Source organism: Squalius cephalus (genome assembly GCF_949319135.1).
Source record: "Squalius cephalus genome assembly, chromosome: 11".
NCBI classification, from domain to species: Eukaryota; Metazoa; Chordata; class Actinopteri; order Cypriniformes; family Leuciscidae; genus Squalius; species Squalius cephalus.
Window position 1 is genome coordinate 20,607,949 of NC_137132.1, and position 14,634 is coordinate 20,622,582.

General features: G+C 39.8%; 1 protein-coding gene across 23 annotated transcripts in view; it reads right to left on the reverse strand.

Annotated features, from left to right (window-relative positions):
* The window catches only part of msi2b (musashi RNA-binding protein 2b), a 268,592-nt gene that overhangs the window by 116,258 nt on the left and 137,700 nt on the right, over window positions 1–14,634 (reverse strand). For all 23 annotated transcript variants that reach the window (XR_013822713.1, XR_013822714.1, XR_013822715.1 and 20 more), the window contains exon 7: window positions 13,899–13,947. Coding sequence is in view for 18 of the 23 variants with exons in the window: in XM_079885752.1 (XP_079741878.1) it covers window positions 13,899–13,947 (49 nt within the window). In the remaining 5 variants the exon portion in view is untranslated. The remainder of the gene's footprint in view (window positions 1–13,898; window positions 13,948–14,634) is intronic.

A 14,634-nucleotide genomic window follows, 5' to 3' on the forward strand; every position in this document is an offset into this window, starting at 1 on the left:
CTCGCAGCTATATATTTTTTTTTTTTTCAATTGCACAATGAATGTCAAAGGGGGTCCAGTGTTTTTTTTTTGGAGAGCAATACTGGTTTGGAATGACATGAGTGAGAAAATGATGGAATGTTCATATTTTGGGTAAACTAATTCATAAAGGAAGCCTTGTATAATTATCCAGATTTGGGATCATGTTCACATAGAATGAGTCCAACACACCGTGCCTAATGTAACATGTAGGAACCAAGATGCTGCAAAAACAGACCAAAGATGACTGTCTGAATGTATAGACTAACCGTGAATAAAATAGTGCAGGCTAAATCCAAAAACTTGCCGGAAATGCAGTCAACAAATAGCATTTTATGGCACAAAACTATAAAGTCCTTACTCAAAAACTGAGGGCATCAGATTTAGCATAATAACAGGAACATTGCTCACAGCAGGCAAATTGAAGTCCATGGATAAATAAAGGCTGACAGTCTTGAAAGTTACTGTTGAATGTGGTGAATCCACAAGCGGTGCTTTGATGGCTGTGACAGAGGTGATTTAAAAGGGATGAATCTGAAGATGCAACTTCTCTGAAGGAGTTTCCACTAAAATCCTATTGGACACATTGTAGCTTTTACCGCTAAAGAATACATAGATACATTTATAAAGGAAAATGAAACCAAATGATAAATATGAAAACCTGTATCTAAGGCTAATTGTATGACTTTTTTTGTATGCTAAATAGAATTATGTATTTATTTTTTTCATGTTTTTTGCACAAGTTGACAATTACTAATCGATCGATCAGTTGCTGAATAACTAGCCATCCATCCTGACTATTATCTAATCGGTATCTGGTTTTAAATAATCCAATACATCTCTGCAGATCTTGGATAAATCTAAGTGATAAGAGAGATGGAGAGAAAATGGAAATGATATATTTTCTGTGTTTCTCATTTTATAGATGGCTGTAAATTTCTCTAGAGAAAGCTAGCAGATCGCTGCTTCTCAATGAGTTATGTTCTTCCTTATATAAGAGCCTGAAATAATCTTGACTGATTTTCAGCTCTCAAATTGATATGATGGTAGGCACAGCATAATAATACCCATGTACAAATTGAAGAATCGCCTTCCGAAGGGACTTTTGGGATGACGTCTTTGCTCATAATGGGGGTGCTGAAGGTTAGAATACCTCTCGTTCAGAAAATCACTCCTTTCTTTCTTTTTAATCTCTTTATGTCTTTAACAAGGCTCCGTGAATTCGGCGCCATCAATGCTGCCACATTGGTCCACTCTGTCAGCGGTGTGCCTGCTTATGCAGTCATTCTCTCGGCTTCCAGGGAGTCGGACACTGGGCTGCTAAAGGTCAACGCATGAACTTCAGCCGCTTCAAAGGGCCTTTCTTCATCCCCTTTGAACCCCCCAGCACACCTGCAGAAAACCCTGTGCCAGTCACAATACCACAGAGGCTTTATGAACCTTCCAGCATTTCCAGAAGAGAAAGTCTATTGGAGGACAAATGACCTGAAATAGTTTGTCTGTCTCTGAGTTGTGACTGACAATGGTGTGAATGGAACCAGTTCAGGCTGGTCAAGGAGTTTCCATTGCATGTATTCTCTAGAATAAAACCACTTCGCAGCACTGATATCAAACAACGTTGGATGTTTCTTAAACTATGAACACTTTTGGCCCTGTGGGAAACACTTTCAAAACAGTTTTTAAACGCAGTGTATGTAGCTTGTCTACTAACAATGTCCAAAGGACATACTGAATTTTGTCATGAATGTTTCAAATATGCGCTCATATTAAGTATTTTGTTGCTAACATTCTGTAGTGAAAATGATGGATGGAAATGTAATCATTTTTGTAATAAAATGGCAGACTCTCTGTCTTGCTAAGGCTAATTTCATAGCTAGCTATTTATGTATTCTACGATATGACAATCAATTGAGTGAAAAAACAACAAAATACTCAGCAAAATAATTATCCACTTTTATTATCCATTTACTGTTGTGGTTGTCTTGGTTAATATAATGTTTTTGGTTGTTATGTAAATGATGTTGTCACAATTTTTGAAAATTGATACACAATAAATACTGAAATAGTTTGTTCATTTCATGTGTTGTTTTAAAAATAAAAATATTATAAATAAATGAAAATAATTTGTATGTTTATAAAGTTTTATAATGTTAAAGTTGGGCTCTGAAAAAAAAAGCTGTGCCTTCAAAATAAATGATGAAGGCACAGTCAAAAGGTTTTAATGTGATCTTCAAATAAAAAATATAAAAAAAAATTATTTAAAGTCCGTCTGCTAGTTTTAAAAAATCATTAACGAACCTGCAGCTGAAGAAACACCCTATTACATCTTCCTAATGCATCTCTGAAGCTTCAGGCCTCCGTCATTCCCACGAAAACTCAACATATAATTTCCTCCTCACAGTGATTAGAGCAGCTCCAATTAAACGTGGTGCTGAGAAAATGTGTATGATTAACTATGATATTTCAATGACATTCTGCGCTAAACACTAATATCGCGCAAAGATATCTACAAGGAGAAAGGATATTAATCGCTAATGGAAGAGAATGGTGCGGCCCCTTTTTGAAATCACGCCAGCAGGAAAGGTGAAGGTATATCTAATTAGGTTTACTCAGGGATCTCTGATGGGAAGCTGTGCCGTACGTGAAGCCGGTGGAAATTGCTGCCATTACGTCGCAAAAGGCCAAAGCAAACTAAGCTAACCTTTGTGGGCTTTAAAGGACCTTCTGCGGATCAACAGTACTTACATTGTTTACACACTCTGCGCTACATTATTGCCACACTTCCGAAGCACAGTCAGCAGAAAGCAGACGCGATCGGGAGAGATTAAGTACAGCTGATTCACAGGATGTCCCTGATCGGTTTAGAGAACGTCCTTCTATAGTGCCGTCCACAAACAGCAAACACAGTAGTTCTGTCCAATCAAACCGTATTGATTGGAGCAGAAAACACAGATTCAGGGTGACAACGGGGATAAATCAGTGGTATGAAACTGTATAATATTTATCATTCCTCACTAAGCTTCTAAAAGAGAGAATGAAGAGATTCAGACTGCAGCATAATGTAAAGGTGTAAATAAACCTGGCAAATAAACCGTTTATCTGATAAAAAAAAAAACATTGATTCAGCATAACTGATGTGAGATTGTGCATGTAGACACTTTAAACTCTCAAATGATACTAGATGCTTTTAAGTCTGTCAAGATCATATGGAACGCTTGACAACCATCTTCTCACCACCTGTTAACACGTTTCACCATAATGTGGCGAATCAAGCCCTGACTGTTCCGAGACAACCAGAGACTGAAGAGGGTGTTGTGTTCTCTCTCTGTCAGACTGCCTGAATATATAAATGGAGAAATACAGACTTCCTAGTCATCTACCAATCACCATCCAGCTGATCTGAGCCTGCCAGCCCTCTTCAGGCTCAATCAGGGATGCAGATAATAATCACTCAGACGTTCAAGTAAACAGAGAAGTAACTGCACTTAAGACTTTGCATCTGAATATTGCAGTTAAGCATCCTCGACTGCTGTGTGCAAATGGACCGTGATTGATGAGTTCTCCAGGGTTTGTATCTTTTTGTCATCCTGAAAAATTGAAAAAGTGGACAAATAAATGAGGGCTGGTGTCATGATTGTGCAATTGTTGTTAATGTTGAGAATAACTATACCAAAAGGAAGGTTATATATATATATATATATATATATATATATATATATATATATATATATATATATATATATATATATATATATATATATATATATATATATACACACACACACCGATCAGGCACAACATTATGACCACCTTGCTAATATTGTGTTTTTTTTGCTGCCAAAACAGCCCTGACCCGTCGAAGCATGGACTCCACGACTAGACCCCTGAAGGTGTGCTGTGGTATCTGGCACCGAGATGTTAGCAACAGATCCTTCAAGTCCTGTAAGTTGCGAGGTGGGACCTCCATGGATCGGACTTGTTTGTTCAGCACATCCCACGGATGCTTGATTGGATTGAGATCTGGGGAATTTGGAGGCCAAGTCAACACCTCAAACTCAAACCATTCCTGGACCATTTTTGCTTTGTGGTAGGGCGCATTATCCTGCTGAAAGAGGCCACAGCCACCAGGGAATACCGTTTCCATTAAAGGGTGTACATGGTCTGAAACAATGCATACAGTAGGTAGGTGGTGCGTGTCAAAGTAACATCCACATGGATGGCAGGACCCAAGGTTTCCCAGCAGAACATTGCCCAAAGCATCACACTGCCTCCGCCGGCTTGCCTCCTTCCCATAGTGCATCCTGGTGCCATGTGTTCCCCAGGTAAGCGATGCACAGGCACCTGGCCATCCACGTAAATGTAAAAGAAAACGTGATTCATCAGACCAGGCCACCTTCTTCCATTGCTCTGTGGTCCAGCTCTGATGTTCAGTCCTGTGTTGGCGTTTTCAGTGGTGGACAGGGGTCAGCATGGGCACCCTGACTGGTCTGTGGCTATGCAGCCCCATACGCAACAAACTGCGATGCACTGTGTATACTGACACCTTTTTATCAGAACCAGCGTTAACTTCTTGAGCAATTTGAACTACAGTAGCTCGTCTGTTGGATCGGTCTACACAGGCCAGCCTTCGCTCCCCACTTGCATCAATGAATCTTGGCCGCCCATGACTTTGTCGCCGGTTCACCACTGTTCCTTCCTTGGACCACCTTTGGTGGTTCAGGAACACCCCACAAGAGCTGCCGTTTTGGAGATGCTCTGACCCAGTCGTCTAGCCATCACAATTTGGCCCTTTTCTAACTCGCTCAAATCCTTATGCTTGCCTATTTTTCCTGCGTCTAACACATCAACTTTGAGGACAAAATGTTCACTTGCTGCCTAATATATCCCACCCACTAACAGGTGCCGTGATGAAGCGGCGGTTTCTTATTTATACAGTATATATGAAACTGACCTGCAAAGCTACCTAAAAACTATGCTCAGGTGTACCTGGACAAACGCTGTTTTAAACGCAAAGGGTGATCACACCAAATATTGATTTGATTTTGTTAAAAAGTTAATTGACAAATAAAATCTATTTATGACATTATTTTTTGAAAGCATCCTGACTTTACAGCATTTTTACACAAGTGCCTAAACTTTTCACAGTAATGTAGCTTTGCAGGAAGGTTTCTTCAAGAGTTTTGGAGACGTTGATGCAGTTCTTCTGGATTTAGTGTGTCTCATTTCTGTTTCTTCATGTAATCCCACACAGACTCAATGATAGTGAGATCAGATCTCAGTGTGGAGGACCGGCTGTTGTCAGACTCCTTTGTGCATACAAAAATATCACTGGATTATTATAATTAATGGCAAAAGGAATGTTTGAAAACGTAAACGGATATTTCCTACAGACACACTACAGCAAAAGATATAAATAAATGGCTTAAAATCATTTTTGGGTGAAAACACCAACATGCCTAAGACTTTTGCACAGCAGTGTATATATGCACCTCACAAAACTAATACCATATGCCTGCTATTGTATTTTAACTCTCGATCGACTGTTTCAACAACCTCAACTGTTGTCTGCTCGACAGAAAAACAACACAGCACATGAGCCTGAGAGGGATTCTGCTGCAAATGTGTGTTTTATGGCATTTATTAAAAGTGAGAGATGTTAGCAGATCATTAAGCTATCAAAATCTGCTTCAAAGCTGCGGATGAAAAGTGTCATGAGTTCATCTGACTAAACGCACACTCTGTATAGTGTTCGGGAACGACTTGTAGGGTGCGTTCAGGAACGAGACGTAAAATCAACCAAGCTGTATTTCCACCGGGAACACAGATCAAAGGGAAAAGGCAAAAAATGCTGCACTTCACTCTGGGAGCGATTTGACTAACCTTGATCGTGAAGTTTTTATCATTTCATATTGATCTTGTAAAAACACACTCTGTCTTCTTATCTGCAGAACACAGCACTCTTTCAGCTGATTTCATCATATCATTTATTATTATCTGAAGATGAAATATTAACAAAAGCAGAAATCCACTTGGTGGGATGTGAAAGATGTCGAATTGTGTCTTTTTTGGGTACTTGCACATGCAAAAACAGATACACCAACATAAAAACATATCTCTGAACGCATGCAAGCACACAAGACAGAAAACTGGCATGATCACATGCGCAAACTCTCTCTTATGAACACGAACAAACAATGATACAACGCACAGTGCTACAGTCAGCTATGTAGAAAGACAAACATTTGATTTTGGAGGGACACATCTGTTTGCACAGCCTATTAAATGACAATGAGGGCCATCGTTAGCTGGCAACAACAGTAATGAACCTCTCTCGAAATGCCACGCCAGCAATATTCCACGCCAGAAAAAGCCATCCACAACTAAAGAGCTTCCACTTATTATTTTATTTTGACCCTTTAAAACTCTTTTATTCTGTCAGGTCTGGGAAAGTCACCCGTTATACAAATTCATAAAATTTGAGCAATTGTTCACATGCTCCTTGTGCTTAGAGCAGAGTAAGACTTTGCGCAAATATTTGAGTACTTGGAAGTGACAGCAGTGATCAATCATGAAAACACAATAAATGTGTAATTAAAAAAAACAACATGACATTTGTAACTACTACATAGTTATTTATGGAGACATTTTGGGTGGTAATAAAAACAGTCTGATTGGTATTGCAACTCTACATGGACAATGCAGACTTTCAATGCAGCAAAAACACCATGAAAGTACATATGATTTGTGTACTATTATATATAACTTATTATTTACTATATGTATATATAAATATACTATGCGTGTATGTATAAAATTTGAGTCATTATTTATTGCAAATCTTCCCCTCTACCAGAACTCTCAAACTGCAATTGTGATTAAAGGTCCCAAGACATGAAAATTTCACTTTATGAGGTTTTTTTAACATTAATATGAGTTCCCCTAGCCTGCCTATGGTCACCCAGTGGCTAGACATTTTGATAGGTGTAAACCAGGCCCTGGGTATTTTTGAGAAAATGAAAGCTCAGACGGGTGAATCTAGAATCTTCTCTTTATGTCGTCATAAGGGGAAAGGTCACCTCCCCTTTCTCTGCTTTGCACGCAAAGAGAATTTGGCCCGCCCAATGAGAAAATGAGCTGCGTGAGTGCGATATTGTTTTTTCCTCGAGAGACATCATGGCTTGCAAACGAGCGAAGCATGGCAGTTGCTCAGTGTTTGGATGTACAAATGAACACAAAAGTATTTTTTTAGTTCCTTCATCCGAGCCTCTGAAGAACCAGTGGGTTATGTGAATTTCTGATGTGTAATTGTTCAAGTTCAGACAGATAATCTTTCTCTCAAAATCGTTCAATACTGTTTATGCATCAGTAAATCAAGCCAGTGACTAAAATATCAACTTCACATCGTTTCTCTTGGTAGGATGAAAATAATCTTATTTAAACTGTGATTAAAATATATACAGAAAGCGATCAAAGAACAATCCATTTCCAATCGCCCAAGCTGTCAATCACACAGCGCGAGTTTATCTGGACACTTGCCAAAACTCGTTATGAAATCAATAACGCTGTTACACTGCACAACGAACTGTATTTACCTCATGTTTGCATTGGTGAAATCATTAGTGAGAGTGCAGAAACTGCGTTGCAATGATAAGATCTTTATTCACGCGATCAACAGACTGTCATCTGCTCAATGCTCATCACTGCAACCTTTTATGTGATGGGAATAGATCTAAATACTTAAACTTCTCACGATTCGTTAATCCAGATAGCTGTAATAGTAAAAACGTATAATAGCTGTAATAGTAAAAGTATTCGAAAGAGTTCCACATGTAATGCTAGCTATTTTATATGCAAGCATGTCAGCCAATCACAGCAGTGGGTGTTTACACTGAAGTCTCACAGCAGACACAAAAACATGAAACCATACTAACATTATAAGGGCACCCCAGGAAACATTATAAAATAATAAAATAATCCATGTTATGGGACCTTTAAAAAAATATGACTGTATCATCACTGGTATCATTGATGCAAAAAAACACTTGATGGCTTCTGAAGACTCTAGGCCTTTTCTAAATACCTACACTTTCGGTCTTGGCTACTTGAGAGTGTGTGAACGCAACAGGAAGTAAGTGTGCAAGACTGTGCCAGGTGTTAAAAACGGCAAAACTTAATGCCATTGACGCACACTAAACCCACACTATCTCGAATGGCGCTTCCGAGCGGTACTGAACATTTGGGCCAAAAAAAGGAAACACATCATGCAAGTAGACAAGTGGTCAAGTGTGGGTATGTGGACAGGACCTCTGAACACAGCACATGGGTAATATGGACTATGTTTACAATGTTTCTTTGTACTTTATGAAGCCTTTTGGGCATCTGTGGTCACAACAAACTTGAATGGATAAAGAAAATTTCTCAAAAAAAAAAAAGGGGGGGGGGGGGGGGGGAGCAAGCAAGCAAGCTCATTTTATGTTCCACAAACAACTATACAGGACCAGCATACAGACTTGGAACAATGTACACAACACAGGATGAGAAAAACAGAAATTTGCTATTTAATCCCAATGGCCCAAGAAGTTCATCTGAGGCATGTGTACATTGACCACCACCCTCCATCTCACTCATCTGATTAATCTGTCGAGCTCTCCAAGTGGTCGAAATGACCATAATGCACATGCCCAGTATTTAGGTGAGCTTCCTGGATGACAAAGGAAGTGTCTCTACAGTCAGACTGATGAATGTTCAGCGCTGAGATTATTAGAGCAGAATTGTGCTAAGGTGTGTAAAATCAGGCTCCGGCAGGCTAGCACAGCACAGACTTTGTTTCTCATTTTGTGAAGCACAGATGTAGCGTATTCACTTGAGACTTGTTCAGCGAAAGAAGAAAAAAGCAGGAGAGAGAGAGAGAGAGACAGACAGGCAGAGAGAGAAGAGATAAAAGATGAGGAGACTAAAATATGCCCTGATGGAGTGTGAGTGTATATGGGGCCAAAAGCCTATCCAGACACCGCAAAAAAAAAAAAAAAAAGGACAGACTTTATTGGCATTTCTACTACCATTCAGTTCGATCTCCACCACAATCATTCTCACTCTCTCTCTTTGAATGCAAGACCTTGGCTGTTGTCCTCCCATTTTGGCACGGCTAACGCCCTTTTCACGAGAGAAGGAGAGCAGAGAGGGGGATAAATAGAGAGCGTCTTTTAGCTGCCGCATGTTCGTCACCTCTGAGCTGAAGGACAGTGTTGAATAGTCTTGCAGGGGGGGTGTGAAGACAGACAGACTGCGGAGGATTAGAGACTGTCTGTCTCTACTTCTGTCCTCTGACATCCACTAGCATCTCTCTCTCTCTCTCACACACAGTTACAGGCATACAGTCGAGATGATGACAGTAATACATCAGAGTGTGATATTGTCTTGTGCTGCAGTGGAGGGAACAGGAAGTGATGTGATTGTCGTTTTATTTTGTGTTTAACACATTGGTCCTTTCCTCCTACGCCATCACTCTGTGTTTAAAGGGGTCAGTTTTCCATTTATTGATCGAGAGTCAAAGTAGAGAGAGAACAGGGAATAATGGGGGGAATAGGGGGTGAAATTGAGACAACACCACTGAAACTCGAACTCTAGCGTTCCACATGAGCACACTGATATAACAATACATCTTCGAGGCTCATTAATTAATTAATTCATAAATAAATAAATAATAATAATAATAATGATGAATGGTTATCTTCTCAAAACAGAGCAAATAAATAATACATAAATAAACTTGTCACTTAAATTGTTATTAAATACAAACAATTCTAAATCAAATAAATAAATAATTATAAAAATTACATCAGAAAATGTTTTATTAAACTTGTCATTTAAATCGTTAAAGGAGAACTCGGCAACTCTAGCGAACTCTAGTCACTTCTTCGCTGATTTTTCCTTTTGTTGTCGCATGTTTTCCCCACGAGCTCCCCCTACAGCTGTGGGGGGGCGTATATTTCACAACACGGTCGTAAAAAACTCACTTGCGGCGGCCTCCTCCCCCTCTCTACCGCTGCTCATGTGCATTTGTTTTGATCGGAGCAAGCCAACTGTATCGTGTGGAGCTATGTCTACCGAGGTGGGTAATCTGGTAATACACATAGACTGTAAAAAAATAATAATACATGCGTGTGTGTTTATGTCGAATTGCCGTAAAGCAATTCGTGTTTCGCGCTCATTCTCGTTCTCGCTTCTCACGAGACTTCCAATTTCTATTTTGCCGGGACGGTAGTCCCCAAGTTGCAAGGTTGGTTTTCCGCCTGGGAACGCTGGGGGGAGCGGGGAAAGTCACCAATATCACCAGAACAGGTTGTTTAACCATCCAAATGAATTCTAGACAGGTTTATTAAGTTAAAAAAGTTACCAAGTTCTCCTTTAAGTTGAACTGTTATGACTACATATTTTTATTAAATTTGTCACTTAAATTCTAATTCAATGTAACTGTCATTATGAGATATATATATGTACTTTTTTTTTTATTAAATTGAAGGGTTAAATAAATCAAAAGGCAAAAACTAAAATAAATATTGAAATATGAAATACAAAAATGCAAAATTTAGAAAAAGATACATATCTTTAAAAAAAATCATATTATCCTATATGTCATTAAAGTTGTTGAATTGGAATATAAAAAATATATATTTTTCTAGTGATCTAAGGACTGTGATCTTTATATATATCGGTTTCAGCCATTGAAACCCATGACTCAATGTGTTTGGAGCATGTGTGCAAACAACCAGGCCACAGCACTGGCCAGTCACTGCATTTCCATTTGCCCTTTATCTTTACAAACAAAGGTTTCTTTCAGGAGAAAAAAAAAACATTCATTTAAAACATTAATCTTAAAAAACTATTTTAAATGTCTCTCTCTCTCTGCCTTCCCATTACCGTCCAGTTGACCACTTAATTTCGGTGGAAGCTTCAGCCACGTAAAGTAATTGCTGTGAGGCTATTAAAACCGGTGACCCCCACGGCACCTCGTTTAGCTGAAGATACCATTGGAAAGAAAAAAAATTAACAAGGGGGACATGGATAAACAAAAAGACAATCGCACATATTCCGACCGGCAAGTAAACAAAAGCGAAACACATCTGCAAGCGGCTATTGTTGCTGCGCTATTGTGAGGAATCTCTTTGAAAAGCGTGCAAGATCTTTAATGGAAATGGCTGGTTGTTGACGACAATGTTTGGCATTTGGTGTTTACCAGCGGTGTGTTTAATGGCAGCTAGTCTCATTTCCGACCTCGCTGCACTTTGCTACATCCGCAAGGGTTTGAGAATAATAGTGTTTCTTTCCCACTAGGGGCTGAAGCTTGCGCTAAACAGACGCTCTCCACCTTCACTCCGACCTGCCTGTTCTCTCAAACACAGTTTGGGCTCTCCAGAGAGCCATGGCTCCTCGAAAACCCTCTCTGCCCCCTTCGTTCCTATAGATACGGACACTATGCCCTAAGGGAGTATTTACAAGAGCATGTACGAGCACCCAGATGGGGGCATCAGGGGACAGGCGAAACAGAGAAACACAAGAAAGTGTGGATCAAAGTTCACAGAGTGTATTTGTTAGATGCTCTGATCTCCACTTCAAAAAAGAAAACACGTCTTTTCGGATTGGAGGCCAACTTGACATTTAAAAATGCTCTGTTTGGGTGAAACGGACGATTTGTGATCACCTGTGAACTGTTTTTGACTCGAGGTTGTGAAGTAGTTAAAAAAAAAAGCTTAGCCGCTAATCGTGCGAAAAGGAAGATTGATCACTGTGACTTATAAAGCTGTTCTGATAAAGTTCTGAGGCTGTCGAGAGCGTTGCAATGCCCAGGAGGACGGGAAGTATTTTTTTAAGGGGGGGGGGGGGGGGGGGGGGGGGTTGTGAGAGAGGGGAAAAAAACGGCAATGCACACCTTACAAAGACAGACACGCACAAGCTCACCTTTAAAATATGACCGATATGGATTAAAAGGCAAATCTCGGGTTGAAAGATTAATACCGTCCACTTGATTTCCACAACCTGCCCATCTGGGAGCGCTGAAAGCCACTTATACAGCATAAAAGACACAGCGCTGCACCTCGGCCTCTTCATTCAGCCCACACAAAGGCCACTCAAGGCTAAGAATCTCTCTCGTGGCTTTCAGGAGGATGCTATACCTGTGAACACTGTAGCATGAAGCTGCTAGCTATTTCTCTGCATGTCTCTCTGTGTCTGCTTCCTCTTTCTCTTTTCGCCTGCTCTGCTCTCTCCCTCTCTCTCTCTCTCAGGCTGTCCGTTAAAGCTGCGCTCACCTTTATAATGTCCTCATGAGAGGCATCGCTGCTAAAGCCACACAGTAAGACTGGGATAAGAGCTGGATAAAGCCGACACAACACTCTATGACCAAAGACCACCTCTCCTCTCATTTCTGTTCTCCTCAGCTCATTTCTCCTTTCTATACTTTTCTTATTTCCCTTTGTTCTCTTTTCTCTCTCTCCTCATTTCTCCTTTTCACTCTTCTCTCCTCCATTAATTTCTCATTCTCTCTCCCTTCATTTCTCATTCACTCTCCACATTTCTCTTTTCTCCTCGCCTCATTTCTCCTTTCTTTACATCTCCTCTTCTCATTTTTCTTCTCTACTTCCCTTTGTTTCTCCTTCACACTCCCTATTGATTCTCTCCTCCCCTTATTTCTCCTTCACGTTCACCAATTCTCTTCTTAATTTCTCATTCCCTCTCCCCATTTCTCTTTGCCTTGTTTCTCCTTCATCCTTCCCATCTCTTCTCTCAACCCTTATTTCTCCTTCTTTCTTTATTTCTCATTCCCTCTCTCAATTTCTCTTCTCTCCTCCCCGATTTCTCCTTTATGCTTCCAATTTCAGTTGTGTCCTTCTCTTATTCCTCCTTGTTTCTCATTCTCTCTCCCTATTTCTCTTATCTCCTCCCAATTTCTCCTTTATGCTTCCCATTTCACTTCTGTCTGCCTCTTATTTCTCCTTCTCTCCTCATTTCTCATTCTCTCCCCCTATTTCTCTTCTCTCATCTCCTGATTTCTCTTCTCATCCCCTTATTTTTCTTCTTTTCACCTCATTTATCATTCCCCCTCGACATTTTCCTCATCTCCTCCCCTAATTTCTCCTTCAAGCTCCTAATTTCTCTTCTTCTTCTTCTTCCCTGATCATTTCTCACACCTTCACCTCCTCTTCTTTCTCATTTCTATTTTCATCATCTAATTTTTCTTGTCTCATTTCTTCTCCCTATCCTCATTTCCCTTTTCATCGTATCTTCTCTTCTCTCTTCCTCTCTATTTCCTCATTTTCTTCTTTTAACCTCTTATCTCCACCTATATGCAAAGACAAAACATCCCCCTAAATCCCTGTAAGGTTCCACTAAGCTCATTCTTTCTCAGAAAAAAAGTCTCACAAATAAAGTAACAGAAACCTCGCTCAGGTGAGCAATAACCTCAAGTCCAGTATATCATAAGTCTGAAGGTATTGTACATTTCTCACAAGCCTGCAGGCGTGAGCGAACATGACCGAGAAACACTCCACCCTGCGCATCCAATGGTAAATGTCGGACTAATCAAATAGAGTCGATGGATTGGCTGCAGCGGAAATCGCTGCTCTTTTATTGGACCATATTAGCCTTGACCTTCAGGGCTCAAATGAAACGTCCTTGAAGATATAATGCTATAATGTAACACGCAGCACAGGGGCTCCTCTACTCATACAGAAAACTCACGCTTCAATGTCTTCAGAGCACAACTGTGAACTGCACGACTACCGGCACCGTCTAACTGAAGGACATTCATAATAACAACATTACACACACACACACACGCAAAACCACAGATACACACAGACAGAAAACAAATGAGCACTTACCTCTATGTCTATTTGTAGTTTTATCAAACATAAGCATAGCATCTTCTACCTGTAAGAGAACAGAGAAGAAAATATTAGCAATGCCAAATGTATCAGTGCTTTCTTTGACATTCACCCTTGAATAATAAAAAGACATGTAACAATACATGAAATTATCCCATTAAATTATTTTAATATTGCTTACTTGAATAATTACTTTTCACAAGTATCAACAGAATATAACAAGTTCCTTTAAAGGGGTAGAAGTATTACAGTCCAGTTTAATGGACAGCAGATTCTGACGAAATGAACACTAATAACAAAAATGTATAATGCACTACTTTATTCTAATAAGCTAAAAGAGCAGTTTCAACCAGTCAAAGCTGGATTGCTAGGACTCCCGGCTTGGTACGCTGGTTTTAGCACTTGCTGGGTTAGCAAAGCTGGGAAGCAATTAGACTAGCTTAAACCAGTTAAGACCATCAAACGATTTTAGGTTGGTTCAAGTAGTTTTTTCAGCAGGGAAATAAAGGACTGTGCATGTTAATTTTTGCTTTGCTGTCTAAATGGGTATCAATGATCCAAAATTTCTGTGGCATTTGAGGTATTCAACAACAGATATTATTAATACGTTATGCACCACTACTTAGATAACCACTGGAGCCTAAAAGCATTTACACACGCACACAGATCTGAAGCTGCTCATGGCCATGTTCTGTGAGGAATGATATCTCTCAACGGACCCAAGGGTACAATC